We start from the raw sequence: 15,901 nt of genomic DNA on the forward strand, positions 1-15,901 counted from the left end.
AATAAACCTTTTGCCTTTGAAATAATATTATAGTGTGATTTGATTAACATAATTTCCTTGGCAGAGCTCAGTGTAACTCATATAATTAATACACATAAAAAAATATTATTTTAACTAGTTAAATGTATTAATCTTATTACTTGGAAATTTTTTTAAGAATTTGTGCGAAAAATAAATAATGCTGCAACCATATAAAACTGCCTCATTTATATTTCAAAATGAAAAATAAATACAAGTAGATGATTTTCTTTTTTCTTAGAACAATTGGTTAAGCAAAGATAATCAATCATTTGAGTTAATTAATTACATAATGTTTTTGGATTAGGATAATTATATCTAATAATTACCCAAGTAGCTTATTGAATGATATTGATTTCATATTTATGTGGGCTTCCAAAGCATTACATGAATTGATATCTATAGTATGTTTAAAGCGTATTTTTGACCATGCCAAAACTGGGCCGTTTTGGGCCATTTGCCCTTTTATGAAGATGGCCAGTATTAACATTATATAAGAAGGCCTAAGACCATTTTTCACTTACGTTTTAATATAAACAAATATCAATGAGTTAATTTTTGTTAAAAATAACGATAAAATTAATATTTTATTATTAAATTTTATAAATTTATATTATTTTTTTAGTTTAAAAAAATAATAATTTTCCTATAATATTAAGTTATGAAAAATTTTCTTTTTTTGTTAAGTTTTTTTTTGTAAAACTTAATTTTAAAGAGAATTTATTACTTTTTTAAAATAAAAAAAATAATATAAATTTTTAATATTTTAAAATTTAATAATAAAATAACGAATTTATTCTTACTTCTAATAAAAGTTACTAGTGTTTGGGATATTGAACTTCTGGGTATATGTATTTGCCTTTTCATTGACAGTTGGGTGGGAAACAATCCTTTGGGCTGTAAGAAAAAAAAAGAGTCAGAAATTAGGGTTATCTCTTTTGCTTGAAATTTTGAAAGATTGCTGCTCTCAAAGTATGCACCTCACCAGTTCTTAAATCTTTCATTATTTTGCATTTTTGTACTCGTTTTATATTCTTATGCAGCTTCTAAGTCTCTTGGTTCGTGGTTATAGTTGTAATGATATGTACATTTTGAACTCATGATTTCGTTCTTTTTTTCATCACGCATTTGGTAGCCTATCAATCAAATCGGAATATGGTTTTGGTTCTGATTTAATTTACTGACTGCAGCAGCCCACTTGGGTTCCAGTTTTGGTTCTGGGTTTAGTTGTGGAAAATTGGTGTTGTTGGGGCCAATGGCTGTGCCTTCATATAGTGTTATGACAATCTCGGAGAGAACTTTTGTAGTGCAGCTATAAAGACCTTAAGCATGGATTGTGCTACTACAACTCTTGTGTTTTCCAATCATTTGAAGAAAAAGATGAAATGTGTCAATGGTGATGGCTTTAAACTTGTGCTGTTGGTTGAAGATTTATCATAATATATAATAGCTTTGGTTTCTGAAATTACATGCAAAACTGTAGTTGGTGTACTGGAAATTGGAAAGCTGCCACTATCATGAAACTGGGATTGTTTTTTTAAGTATGGATGAATAAACCAGGCCATATATCATTTTCTGAAAATTTGGGGGAAATGAATCATCTAGATGTGCTTATTATACTATGTTAGATTTCAGTTTCAGTTGAATAACACTCAGTTCTGTTTTAAATCCAATGCAAATTTGCATTCATTTTGTGGAGACTTATCATTTTTGTTTGAACTTCAGGATTGCAAAACTGAACCATGCTGCCTTGGTGAGGTAAAAGTTTACCCAGGTAACAGTATTTGTTTGCTCTTATTCCCCAGTAATGTGTAGCCGAGTAATACTACATTTTTTAACAAATTGTATAAACTGTAGCGGTAACATCTGATAGAATAATTTTAAAATGAGATAAAAAATAAATAATTATATCACCTAATCATTAATCATTACCAAGTTTGTTTATATAAATTTGTATAATTTTTTTATTTGAAGTAGAGATGCAAATTGTCAGTTAAAGTTTTGTTTTTTATTTGTTTTGAACAGTAACAAGTTTAATACCACCAATTAGGGTGGATATGAATCGAATCGAACTGAACCTGAATACCCCTTGGCTTGAATAAAAAATAGCCTAACTCAAGTTCGTCAAGCCAATATTAAAGGTGATTTGAGTTCGATTTGAATAAAAATTATTCGGTTCAAGTTTAACTTGAATTTATGACTAGAATATGTTATTCAAATTTTTTGTTTGAATTCGTTATTCATTAATAAAATGACATCGTTTAATAATTATTTAATAAAATTTGAATCGAGTCATGAGTTAAGTTCAAACTGAATCAAGCTATTTATTTAATTTGTTAGCCAAATCGACTGAAACTCTATATAGCTCAAATTTGGTTCAGTTTTAAAATAAGCCGAACCTGTTAATTTGAGCTCAATTTATATTTGAAATAAACAAATTCGAACCGAATTGAATTGAGTTGAGCTAACTTTCGAGTTTAAGTCAATTTGGTTCGGATTCAGTCCTACGACCTATTAACTTAACGGATTAACCAATAATATTGGATCAATCAATCCAATTTTTGGTTTTTTAACCAATAAAAGTTATTTCAAATTTCAGTCAAATTATCTTCTTATACATAAAAATTTTCAAATAACTAATGCACTTGATCATCAACATTTGTGAAAGAATAATATTCAATCACGCTACAAGACAGCAAAAAATAAGTACAAAGAGAAAATTGTTCATTTGTGAATGGACAAGAAAAATAAAATATTTTAAGTAATGAACCTACTTAAATCAACAACTTCTTCTTGTTCTATGTTTTATTCAATAAAAATTGGGCTATTCGAAGAAGCTCGCAACCAATCTTGCCTAAAAATGGAAAGCCTTCAGAATTCTAGGGCTAGACAATTTTAAAATGAATCAAGGCTTCATATTCAAACAAGAACAACATCATTTTTCACTGCTTCATCTTCTTTTTGCCAAGATTGAAGCAGACTTGGTCTTGGAGTTTCATGAAGGAACACCCGTTCTTGGAAAAATTGAATGCCCATTCCGACAATGTCTTTAAGCTAAACTAATCTGAAATAACAATCGAAAACAAATTTCCAAACGCCTCGTCCGACTCTCTCTCGCATTTCCCCTTCCCTATTTTTCTCCTCCCTCTTTATCGACTCTTTGTTTCCACTTTCAAGTCATTTCCCTTACTATCGTAGATCATGTTTCAGGTGCAAAAAAATATCCATGTAAAATAGATAAGAGTCAAAGAACCCTAGCTTTCCAACCTCTAACAAATGTCAATGATAGAGGCACTACATAATCCCGTATACCTTGGAAATTTGATCCATAAGAATGTAGAAAATTTTTTGCTAGAACGATCATTATTGATGGGTTGCCTTTCAGGTATGTTGAACATGAGGGATTTCTTAATTTTTGTCATGTAATGCAACCGCTGTTTCAAAACAAGGGTGACTTGCAGGGTGGTGCATTGAAGGAAGGGAAGCTTGGGGCTGGTGGAATGCGTTAAAATCTGTTCTCCCCGTTAGAGATTTTCTTCCCTTACACATTCGGATATCAGGTTTAATCTTGACTTGCATTTGATTTTCCATGTACTAACTAAGGAATATTGGTATTGTTTAGATGAAAATTGTTGATTTTTTATATGCACAATGCTTGGGTATAAGTAGAGGTGTCAAAAGGGTTGGATTAACCTATATAATTTGACATGGGCTACCACAAAGAAAAATGGGTTGTGTTAGATCCGTAAGATAAAACTTGTGTGTTGGTTTGTTAAAAAATATTTAAAATGTATAATTTAACATGTTGATTTGCAAAATTACGCAAATTAGCTTATTAAAAGCGTATGAGAACACATCTCTAAAAACCTTGAATTGTCCTTTGGACCCTAAGTTTTTATGAGGCCAATTCGGTACGAAAATCTGTCAAGCAATGAGTCTTGACCCAACATTTGGGTCTAATGGGTCGTATTGGGATTAGTCTAGCATGGGACGGTCCAACTTATTATCATCTCTAGGTACAAGTGATGTAGAATGAAGAGGGCCTCCTAATCAAAATTCTTAACATCACACCGACGAGGTTTTATCATGAAGAGAAATTCTTAGTCAAAATTTGTGGCCAATAGATAATGGCAAGAAATCGTGGTTGTGAAGCAAACAACCAACACGAAGGTGCAAGAAGTGAGAGCACTTTGGAAGTGACAACAACAGTTCAACAGTTTCATTCAACTACTCCACCACAACAATAATGGTGGCAACCAAAATAGAAGACAAAGATGAGGCAGAGGCACCCACCGTTTATGAGGCTATTTTAGCCAACCATGGTGTGTCACTGTCAATTTTTGTTTAGTTTTTCTGATAAACTTATGTGTACTTAATTTTGAATATTTAATTAGTTACTCAACTAATGTATCATCAAATTCAATTATATAATGACCCATTTAAATAACTAATTAAATATTTAAAATTGGATATATATAGTATTGTTTTTATATTTATTTCTTTATTTAGGTCATTCTATATGACAACAATATGACTATGGAAGTAGGATTTTGAACCCTCAAAGGATTAACTTAAGTGGTAAAAGAGAAAACTGTATGTATAAAAAAACACGAGTTAAAGTCTATTTTGATAATATATCAAAAATCAAATTTTTAACTTATTTGGTTGGATTTATCATGTTTGATGTGATTGATTTTTATCTAATATAATAATTCAATTTGAATAAGATTCCTTGCTCGAAGAAAAAAGAAAAAAAAAAGAATGAGTGATTTTGAATCACTCGATCATTATTCCAAACTTACTAGTAAAGTAGTTGCAAGGAAGAATGGAAAGAGTACATAGTTCTACTGCTTTTTGAGTGAGAAGAGAGGTTTTCTGTTGAGGAATGGCTGGTGAATCACATTCTGCCTGCAGCCAGCTCATTATACTTGGGTACATTGCATGGAATAAAGATGGGATGCGAGGTGAATAAAAGATTTTTGCAGCATGTAATCAAACTTCCCGTAAACATAAAGGGTTACAGTATAAAAAAACAAAAGAAAAACTAATTCATGGATGTTAAGGTAGGGCAAGGATGAGCGTAATCCGACTCAGTTTGTTAAATTGGACTTAATTTTGTTTTGTTTATAAACCGTTCAATCTGAGTTGATAAATTATGGATTAATAGCTTACACTTTAGGCAAAATGATTGGTTTTGACCCAAGTTTTGATGAGATGACAATGCCACCCAAGGTTTAACAACATGAACGTTAAGTAAGATATAGTCATTTATATGGGGTGGATTAGTTTTAGAAAATGTGAGGAGTATTAATGAATTTTTTAGAGGTTTTAGAAATTTGAAAAAGTTAAAGGATGTTTTAAATTTTTAAAATTTTGCCCCCTGATAGTTTTAAATACAATTTACACCCCCCTTAGAAACTAAACATAACATAAGATACAATGCATTTTTTGTCTGGTCTATTTTTAAGGGCTAATGGTATAAGTCTTGGAAGCAACAGAAATTGATATACTCTCTATTTTGTATGTGAGATTATTTGAAATAGAAGTTATCGTATGTTTATTGTATATATATTTAATATATATTTAATATTTTTTTATTTCATATTTTAAACAACTATAAATAAATTCTTATTCATTAAATTAAAATATCTGAGATTAAATTAATATTGATAGGTTTAAATCATAACCGAAAAACGAATCAAATTATATTTTTTGGTTTGATTTGAAATTTAAAATAGTTTAATTTTGTTTAAAAATTTTCTAAATCAATTTTTTAATTTAGTTTGAAAAAAAGCCAAAGAAGTTTCTCCCACCCAAGGTTTAGTCAAATCTCAAACTCTCATCTATTAAGTTTCAAAAATTCAAATATCCACCTATGAATTATTAAATTTAACAAAATCCAATTATTATAAAAAGTAAAATTATCATTTAATCAATATTATTAAAAATAAAATAAAATTTTATTTCATTTTTTTCTTATACTATAAAAAGTAATAATTTTTTCTTATAATTAAAATTTTAAAAAGTTAGATCTTTATCTCTATTAGGTTTTCAATTCTCGGATAATCTCTCGGTGATCTCTCTCTCTCTCTTCAACATGTCTCTTTTTTTCAATCATTTCTTTTTGGTGCCGTTATCAACAACCGTCTCTAACATCTTTGTCGCTAATGAAAAATAATTTGTCTTAAATCAATTTTTTAATTTGGGTCAAAAAAATTTTCAAATAATATCAAACCCAACTTATGCCTAACCCTAAAGTGTAGAATAAAGCTCCCCAAATCACAGAGTGATTGAGGATTGAGTTGGGTGCGTGTATGCTGCGTGTGCGTGGGCATGGACCTCCAGAAAAAGACATGAAAATAAAAGAGAGTGGATTTCACTTTCTCATTTTTTGAAATTTTCGTCGGCATATTATTCTTTTCTAGTTCTATTATTGCGTTTTGTTTCAGTGGGAGAGAGAGGGAGACTCCAGAAAGAAAAGGCATGGTCAATTCAATTCAGTGACCTTAAAATATGTTTATATTTGGAATATTTTTGGCCTGTCTAAGTACAGATAATACTTAAAAAACAGGAACTTCATCAAAAATATATTTATTTATTTATTATCATCACTCTTATGAAAGTTTGAACCCATCTTCTCTTTAATAATTAAAATTATAAAACATCTGAATTTATCCGAATATGGGTATGACATGTAAAGTGGGAAGTAGTCCGTTGGCCTATTCCTAACGAACAATTTTTCCTCCCTGGGGTAGACTGGTCACTTGGATTTCTTGATAAAGATTTTAAAAAAGAGTTGATTTTAGATTTTGTAATGATGCAAGTTAAGTCTCCTAGACTGTGCTTTCCCCGTCCAATCATTTACGCCGGGTGGAGTTTGATCGTCCTCTTGCCTTGTTGTAGGTTGGCTGTCTTCTGTTAATATAATTTTACTTACAAAAGGAAAACAAATTTAAAAGTAGCAGAGTCAGTGCCAGTTTGATAACCGCCAAATGTAAAAGCTCGCTGTTGCCGAGTTGAGTCGGTGGAAAACAACTGAAAGTAGAAGAAAACAAATCCCCTGCTCCAATCTTTACACTTTTTACTCACCATGGCAGAAGAAAGAAATATCCCGTATAGCACTTGATCACCATTACGTGACTACTGAAACAAACCCCGAAACTTTCTTTCACTTTCCTTCTTTAAAAAGCTCCACATAAACCTTTCGCCAACTCAATCTCAAAAATCCTCAGTACTTGCCATAATTTTGAGGTTGCTTTTAGAAAAAAAACCAGACACTGAACAAAGCAACCATGTCGGCGGAAGACATGGAGAGAGGAAGAGTGAACAAGAGCAGAATAGGTAATAGCAGCAGCAACAACAACAGTTACGCAACATCATCAGCGTATCTGATCGAAGACATGGAGTCTGAGTGGACTTCTTGGTTGGTCCCCATGTTCGTGGTGGCTAATGTTGTTGTTTTTATCATTGTCATGTACATCAACGACTGTCCTAAGCACAAAGATTCGAACTTTGGTGACAAGTGTGTGGCCAGGTTTCTCGGGAGGTTTTCTTTTGAGCCTTTGAGAGAAAATCCTCTCTTTGGTCCCTCTTCTCATACGTAATCTCTGATTCTCTCATAATCTTCCTCCTTTTTTCTTCAAATGTTAATTTTTTTTGGGAGATTTGATTGGTGAGATATTGTGAATGGTTTTTGTTGCTGAGCCTTGTTAAATTTAGCCTCAGTTTGCTCGTTTCTATCATGTGGGTTTTCTTACTTGTGATTCCTCTTTGTGTTAATTTCATGGATCCTCAAGTAATTCTGCTGTATATACATATATGGGTTTATGATTTTTCAGATAAGCCTCTGTTTTTATTGTTCTTGTGGTTGATTTCCAGTGGATTCTTCTATTAATTAGATTGAAAACTAAACTTAGGTAATCATTTTAATATAAACTTGAGGTAATTAGCTTCATAGATTAGGAAGCTTTAGACTTTATGATTTGGGTGTGATATATGGTGGATCTGGTGAAAATTGGAAATTTCAGATGTTTTGATGTTGTTGTTCTTTTGATGAATTTGAAGATTGAAGAAATTGGGTGCACTTGAACGGAAAACAGTGGTGAAACATCAAGGATGGAGACTTATCACTTGCGTCTGGTTACATGCCGGTGTCATTCATCTTCTTACAAATATGTTGTGCCTTGTTTTCATCGGTATTCGCCTGGAACAGCAGTTCGGATTCGGTATGTTGCTCTTACATGTTTCTGATGTTGAATATGTATACTTCTTGTTTTGAGCTAGACTTGATTTAAACATCTTAAGTCACTTAAGCTGTATGATTTATTTGCTACCCTTTGGCAGTGCGAATCGGAGTAATCTATCTGTTGGCTGGTTTTGGTGGGAGTGTTCTTTCCTCCTTATTTCTCCATAATAACATTTCTGTCGGTGCTTCTGGCGCACTTTTTGGACTTCTTGGAGCAATGCTTTCCGAGTTAATTACAAACTGGTCTCTTTATACCAACAAGGTGAGCAATGGTATAAGAGTTAGTTGAAAATTTTCTCTTGGTTGAATGCAAGAAGATGGTTAACTCCTCTGCTAGTTGGTTTTTCAGGCTGCAGCGCTGGTAACTCTTCTGGTCATCATCGCCATTAATCTTGCTATAGGAATTCTGCCACATGTGGATAATTTTGCTCACTTTGGTGGGTTTCTTACTGGCTTCTTCCTCGGCTTCATTTTGCTGCCTCGTCCTCGGTTTGGGTGGCTAGATCGCAGGAATCTTCCTGCCAGTGCTCCTGTCAGATCCAAATACAAGACATATCAATACGTTCTATGGTTGGTCTCTCTGGTTCTTCTACTTGCAGGGTAAGTAACTGCAGCAATCCAAAACCATTACTTAGTGATGTTAAATCGAATGGTTATCGATTTCTTATCTTGGTAAATTGCTTCCATTAGACTGTAGTCACATGAAAATCTACATCATGGGCCCATTTTCATTGTTGTGATAAAGGCAAACAGAAGGAATTGCCTCATTTTCGTCTTTGTTGTAGAATCAATAATGTGGGGTATGAATATATGTTTTCGTTGGTCGCAATTGGAGACAGTGCATGTAATGATATCATTTCATTCCATTGACTTTTTCGGATCACATTACCAAACAATCTAAGAACCAAAAAAAAAAAAAAATGATGTCATTGGGATGGAAGTTGCATTGAATTATAAGTGTTTGATGAATAAAGACTAATGTGAATTATTGATATGGTTGAATGCAGATTCACAGTTGGGTTGGTGATGCTGTTTCGAGGAGGCAATGTTTATGATCAGTGCCATTGGTGTCAATACCTGAGCTGTGTTCGAACCTCTCGATGGAATTGTGATGGAAATGAGTAGTTTTCAGATGTAAATGCTTTAGAAACCGGATGGCTTTTGTGGTAATGCTTCAGCGATGGGTAATGGGTCTGTATTTAATCTTGGCTTTCCACCATACAATTATTAATTCTTGTTTGTATGTTTACCTGTTACTGATCAGCCTTCCTTCAATGATTTACCCTTTAACAAAAACTAAAAGAGATGCGAGCTTGATTCTATCTCTCTTACAAATAAGAAAAAGTTCAATTTTAGGATAAAATGTTAAAAATACATTGGCATCACCCGGACCGGCGTGATAACCAACTACACCACGATACCTTCTAATGTCCAAAACCATATTTAGATACTAATATAGGCCAATATGCAAAAAAATTTCATCCTGAAGGAGTTATCCTTATTTTGAAAGATGGTGAGTCCATGATTTTCTGAGAAATATTGTCTATTCCTTTAACCCTTGAAGTTTATTATTTACCCTTCCGATCGTAGACTGCACTACCTTGACGACATTGATCTCCTCCTTTTCCGCCTTCATTACCTAGGTTCACCTGACCCCTTTCCTTGCTCGCTGTGCTGTGATGCCATGACCAGCATCAACTTAATTGCTGAAGTTGATTCTCCAGACTATAGGCCATTGGTTTATACTATAGATGTTTGATGGGCCTTATCACCCCTTACAATCCTAATGCGCCAGCCCTATCTGCTGTCCTCGGCTTCTGTGGTGTCTATTTGGACTTCACCATTGGGCCCACACTGCCTGCATCTCCTTAGCCCGATATCAATGGTTATGTTTGAGCATATTTGAGTTTGCCAAAAATTCTTGGATAAGACATGGCTTCTTTAGAGATGGTAACGGAACAGGAAAGGGTTCAATATCTTAATTTCTGTCCAGTAGGAGAAACATTATCTTGTCCTGTCTCTCTGATACGGAGATGATGGGATATCGATGTCTCTTCCCTGCAGGGAAAATTTATCTCCCCATCCTAAAGAAAATTCTTATGTTTTTTCTTTTTCATCCACGCAAACAAAAAAAAAAATTATTAGGTGTTAGTATATTTATAATAATTCAAAAATTTTAAGTATAATTCAATATACAAGGGTTTAAAAATATATTGATGAAATGATAAATTGGAAAGGGAATAAATCAGAGAGGAGATGAGTCAGAAATATATTTATTTCATCATCGACTACGAGAATTTTAACAATTCTCGTCTCTATCGTTATCAAGAATCCCGATTATGTTTAATCTTTCAGTTCTCCTTTTTTCACATTTGTCTGAGACAATAAATTTTTGTATATGTGATAATGATACGAAGAGCTAATATGCAAGAAAGTCATAAAATGGTGAAACAACCACGCACAAGTTGGGACTTTGGATGCCATATTTCATTTAATTAATTCTCAAGAGATTTGATATCATGTGCTGCAATTTCTACATTCATGGACCAGGACCATCAACCATGCAAACTCTCTATTAATTTAATAGCTAGCCTTTTACCAATATTGGATTCCAAACTAGACAATACAAGAAGACAATTATGCAATCATCCCATGTTTCTGATCAGACAAGCCCAGAATCTCAGTTGGATTTTCTTTTTCACTTACTGCTGCAAATCACTATGTCTCTTATCATTGACTAATGTTCTTCTCCTTTTCTATCATCAGTATTCTTTAATCACTGCATCATTAACTGTCAACTTGTGGGTATCCAAAGTTGGATTTGTTTTCTTGTTACTACTAAAGTAACTATTCTCTTTTATCCCATTCTGTTTTGTAGCCACTTCAGACAACACCATCGATGGCTGGCAGAGGGCCACTGCTGGAGAGATCGAGGATCTACATTTACCCCCGTGAATCCACAGTGCATTAAAAAAATTAACAAGAGGTTAATGACAGGTTAAGCTACCACAATTCAGTTAAACTTTTCAAGCATGTAACAGTGTTATATATGCATTGCTGACCAAATGAACATATATCTTGTATGCAGAAATGTTGTAGCAGAATTATGGCTGTGGTAGTTCAGTTTTTGTGCTGAGAAATAATAGGAAACTTGCATAACATCATTTTCCCCTAAGGTTTGATATAAGTTTGGCTCTGATCCTATTGAAGCTGTTAACGAACACATGGGCACATTAGCAAATTATTCTTTCAATAATTGAAGTGCTCATGATTTGAGAAAACTATTTCTATTTGCGACATTGATAACATTAAGTTCAGTGGTATGAGGACTAACACACAAGTACAACAGTAGCAAGCTGCTAGACACGTGCACTCTGCAAGCGATGGAAAAGAAGAACATAAAAATGAAACTGAAATTGAGAACATACAGTGACAAATCATCATCGAAGATATGCATTCCTAAGTCTATTCAAGTGATCAGTTGATGGATAATTTTCATTCCTGAAGTCAGGTTTTTGAGGAAAACCTCTCTCTGAATTGGATCCCCCTTCCCAAAAACCCTGAACTGACCTCCTGGTTGAATCACATCTCTCAAATCCAAGCCGCTGCCTTGGGGCACTCTGTGACCGAACCTTAGCCCGCGATGATTCTGTGTTAGCCATATAATTAGGGTAACCTGGGTATCCACCAAAGAAACCCCGGGAGCATTCACTTCGAGTGGGTGTGAATGGACCTCTTCTTGCACTAGTTCCTGGTCTATAAGATGCAGAAGATGCATGGGGGCTGTTCTCAGCAGTCCTTGAACTTTCTTTGCCTTTTCCAGCTGGAAACTTTCTGGCGCTTAATGATAAAACATCACCAGAAGTTACACTTGGGACCAGGTTCACAGTTTTTGTTGATAATTTCGATGGAGAGTCTATTGTCATAAAGCTGTGATTGTTGTAATCCGAAGTGCAACCATACTGTGAGTTCCTGAAGGCTCTATTGTGCTGATGGGGGGTCAAGTGAGGCTTCCAAGTATCTACTTCCAAAATCTTAGCACTCTTCTCGTCATCTGCGTGTCCATTTCTAAGTGAATTGACTCTGTGGTTGTATAATAAACTTTCTTCCATCCAATGATCTAACCAATTTGAACCAAGTCGTGCTTTCTCTAGGCTGATGATATCCCTCAAGTTTGAATTAGAACCACATCTCTGCATTCAATGAAACAGAAGAATGCAGTTAAATTACCTAGCACATTTTAACATTTTGACGGCATTAGGAAAGTATTCAGAACCAAATTACAAAATCACTTGAACTTGAAAAGTGAGACTGACTTCTTTCATCATAGCACAATTTCTATATCTGTTATTTAACTTTTTTTACTAACACTCTCAAGGTTCGAACTTCATTTGAATCCTAAATGAAAGAGTACAAGTATCTTTGTCTAGGAAGAAGCCATATAAAACCATTCTACTAATTTACAAAGTAGTAATCTTGAAGGAGAAATTTCACCACTTTATCTTATAAAATAAAATTAGACAAATAAAAAAGGAAAAAAATTCACAATGCATCACATAGAGTTGCAAATATGTAATGTAAGATTTCATTGAAGCAATCAAGTAGTACCTTCAGGATTGAGGGCCCATCAAATTTAGTACTATGAACATGAAGTTGATGTTCTCTTTTGTCCTGACTCAGTGGTAGCTGCAAGTGAAAGACCGTTCAATCAGAGAATTCTTGTATATTTTGATAACTTAACCATACCTTTTACTACAAAGTTGAATTATATACTACTTAAAAATACTACATGAATTTTGGTAGAGTCATTTTATCGAATTGACAGCAGATGCACATTTTGCTTTGATGATGAACCTAGAAGTCTACTTGTCCCCTTTGCATTCCAGAATCCAGTCATATGGAAATAAAATTCAAATTTTGAGTAGGTAAAATAAGACCTCACCAACCCCTCACATTTTTTAAATGCACATGCCAGAAAAAATTCAAAGAGACTACAGCTAGCTCACATAACTGGGGCTTCAAATGTTTTTTACATTGACATGAAGCAAATTATTATTATTAAATGCAGCCTAACTCAAATTATTATTAAAGCTTTCGGTATGAGCACAGGTACTAACAACTAAGCCCAGCTGGAAAAAACAAAAAAACAAGGAAGTATATGGTTTTCCTTACGGGATTACGAGAAACGGAGGGCTTGCTACTAGAATGCAAAGATTCTGACACATGAGATGCACGACTAGCACGGGCTCTTGCCTGCAGTTTTACTAATGTTTGCATGCGCTTATGCATATCTGCTGCTTGCTTCCTCACAATGTTACCTCTCACCAGTGCTTGAAGCTTCACTAACGCTTTCAGTGCCTTCAATGCCCTCCTAGCCTTCAGAATTAATACCAAACATAAATAAATCAGATGCCCATAAACATTTCCATTTCAGATTTAAGTAGTTGATTGCCATACTATAAATTTATATGATAAAAAATGGCACCAGTTACCATAACATTAGTTAAGTCTAAAAGTTGCAGTGGTGCAGGAGCCCAGGGATTTTAAAACAATTTGTCAGATTGGCATGAAATTCATCACAAGGCAGAGAAATATGGGTGCAATAATTATCTCCCTCACATGCCTAACAAAAAACAAGGGCAGGAAAAAGAGAAAACAATGAACTTTAGCCTAGTCATAGTTCAAAATCATCATTGAAAATGTTAATTGGAAGGTGGGCTAAGCCGGCGTCGACCAAAGTTAAACCAGAAAGACAAAGCATTAAGGTATTTATTTTATTTTGCACATTAACCACAATGATGAGATTTTGAGAACCCATAAAGACTAACTATTCTGAACTCAATTCAAACATCACAATCAAGATTTTCTTGCCCACCTAAAGAAGGCAACAGAGTCAAATCAACCCAATAACTTTGATAGCTGTTACAAAAGCTTAATTTAGGCAAAAGTGGAAAGTCCGCTGATAAAGTTGACATCAAAAGGCAAACCCAGGTCACCTCCTAAGCAGGTTGGTCTATCAGCCTGGATGTAACCGCCATGGTCCACTAAATGTTTTTTTTGTAACACCGAACCCCACCTAAATCAGATTATCTTAAACTGTATCAATTATAGTGAATAGATAAAAACTCATATCTTAATAATTATTAATTATTAGACTAAATAATTCAAGAGTGCCGTCTTGATCTAACGTCAACAAATCATGAACACAAACCCTCCTGCAACTCTAACTGGGGGTTTCACTATTTAACCTCTCAATCTACCTAAGGGGCGGTCGACTATTTTTATATCTAACTTGTTTTTAAGTTGCATGTTCCTGTTTTGCGGAGACACTAAATTGAAGGCAAAGATAAATCCAAATACCCAAAAACACCTTAAAAAATCACTGATACGCAATTATATGCAGCCACGTCACTTAATTACGGACTAACAACCCATTCATCCTAATACTGCAGCACTAATAAAGTTGCAAAAACTAATAAAACACTGTCACGCGCCTACACATACGGTGGGGGAGTTATGTTGAGAATGACTTGAGCTCGTTTGTACAAGAGAAGAGACGTGCGAACACGTGACATGCAAAAAGTGAAGAAATCTGAAATAAAACAAGTCCAAATAACCACAGTAAGACGCCGTGGATGACAGGGAATCAGTTCTTCTCCGATGTAGACATGGATATGGATTTGAGTCAAATTTATTTGAATTTAAAAAATAAGTTTAATTTTAAAATATTCAACTTGTTAACGATGTAAAACGAAAAATTTTGCACATAGATAAATAATATCGTTTAATTTTTGTAGGTTCCATAATTTGGAATCAAACTCGAACTCGGTCTCTTTCAACTTTCGAACTGAGATGTACTTAAACTCGGTTTGAATCTCACACCATTCACTACTGTGTCGGCGGACCCGAACTGCCTATCAAACACATCTTTTGTCTTGTTTTGTTCGCTCTTCTGTTTCTTTCTTATTTCTGGGACCATTTGCCCTTCCAACTTGAAAACAAATACACACTACCGCTCTATTTTAACCAGTTAATTTTTTTACCCAGAGAAAAAGAGTAAAATGATTTTTGAAAACACAGTGAAACGAAGAATTATATCATGGTGGATGGAAAATAGTGATATAGTAATTACTAACCAGATAACCTCGAAAAGCGGCTTGTATTTTGACGGCGGCGAGTTCCTCGGCCCAGCGTTGGTGGCTAACATGAGAGGAGGCGGATACGCCGCTCCGGCCATCAGACGCGGTCAATCTGACAACCTCCGCGGCAGCGTGAGCAGCCGCGAGAGCGGCCTCGGCGACAGCCGCAGTGGCGGCGGCAACGGCTATGGCATGCTTGTTAGCATCCAAATTAGTATCGAATGAAGTCACGGAAGGTTCAAGCTTGGTGAAGTAAGAGGGCTCGGAGTTGGAGGAGCTAGTGAAACTCCGTCTTCTCTTGTCTTTTTTAGACGTGGGAGAGTTACTGGGCTTTTTGGCGCCAAAAAGTCGGCTTAAAAAGCCCATAGTTCATCGCCGGAAAGGGCAGAGAGAAAAGGACGCCTTAGAGAGAGGATTTAAGAGTATGTCTGCATGTGAAAGGGAAGAAGCAGAGAGACTAATCTAGCAAGGAACTTAAAAGATGTGATATTGAGCATTG

At 34.5% G+C, this 15,901-nt stretch overlaps 2 protein-coding genes across 2 annotated transcripts; one reads left to right on the forward strand and one right to left on the reverse strand.

Moving 5' to 3' along the window:
- Window positions 1-6,825: 6,825 nt before the first annotated feature.
- On the forward strand, window positions 6,826-9,538 carry LOC123197936 (RHOMBOID-like protein 3). Its single transcript, XM_044612463.1, has 5 exons — window positions 6,826-7,618; window positions 8,083-8,243; window positions 8,362-8,525; window positions 8,613-8,863; window positions 9,271-9,538. The coding sequence occupies exons 1-5, from the start codon at window positions 7,311-7,313 to the stop codon at window positions 9,386-9,388; spliced, it is 1,002 nt and encodes a 333-aa protein (XP_044468398.1). The 5' UTR covers window positions 6,826-7,310; the 3' UTR covers window positions 9,389-9,538.
- A 1,996-nt stretch (window positions 9,539-11,534) lies between these two features.
- LOC123197937 (protein IQ-DOMAIN 23-like) lies at window positions 11,535-15,901 on the reverse strand. Its single transcript, XM_044612464.1, has 4 exons — window positions 15,400-15,901; window positions 13,436-13,639; window positions 12,872-12,949; window positions 11,535-12,456 (listed from the first exon to the last, which is right to left on the reverse strand). The coding sequence occupies exons 1-4, from the start codon at window positions 15,766-15,768 to the stop codon at window positions 11,704-11,706; spliced, it is 1,404 nt and encodes a 467-aa protein (XP_044468399.1). The 5' UTR covers window positions 15,769-15,901; the 3' UTR covers window positions 11,535-11,703.

This window comes from Mangifera indica, chromosome 15 (genome assembly GCF_011075055.1).
Source record: "Mangifera indica cultivar Alphonso chromosome 15, CATAS_Mindica_2.1, whole genome shotgun sequence".
In the NCBI taxonomy this organism is placed as follows: domain Eukaryota; kingdom Viridiplantae; phylum Streptophyta; class Magnoliopsida; order Sapindales; family Anacardiaceae; genus Mangifera; species Mangifera indica.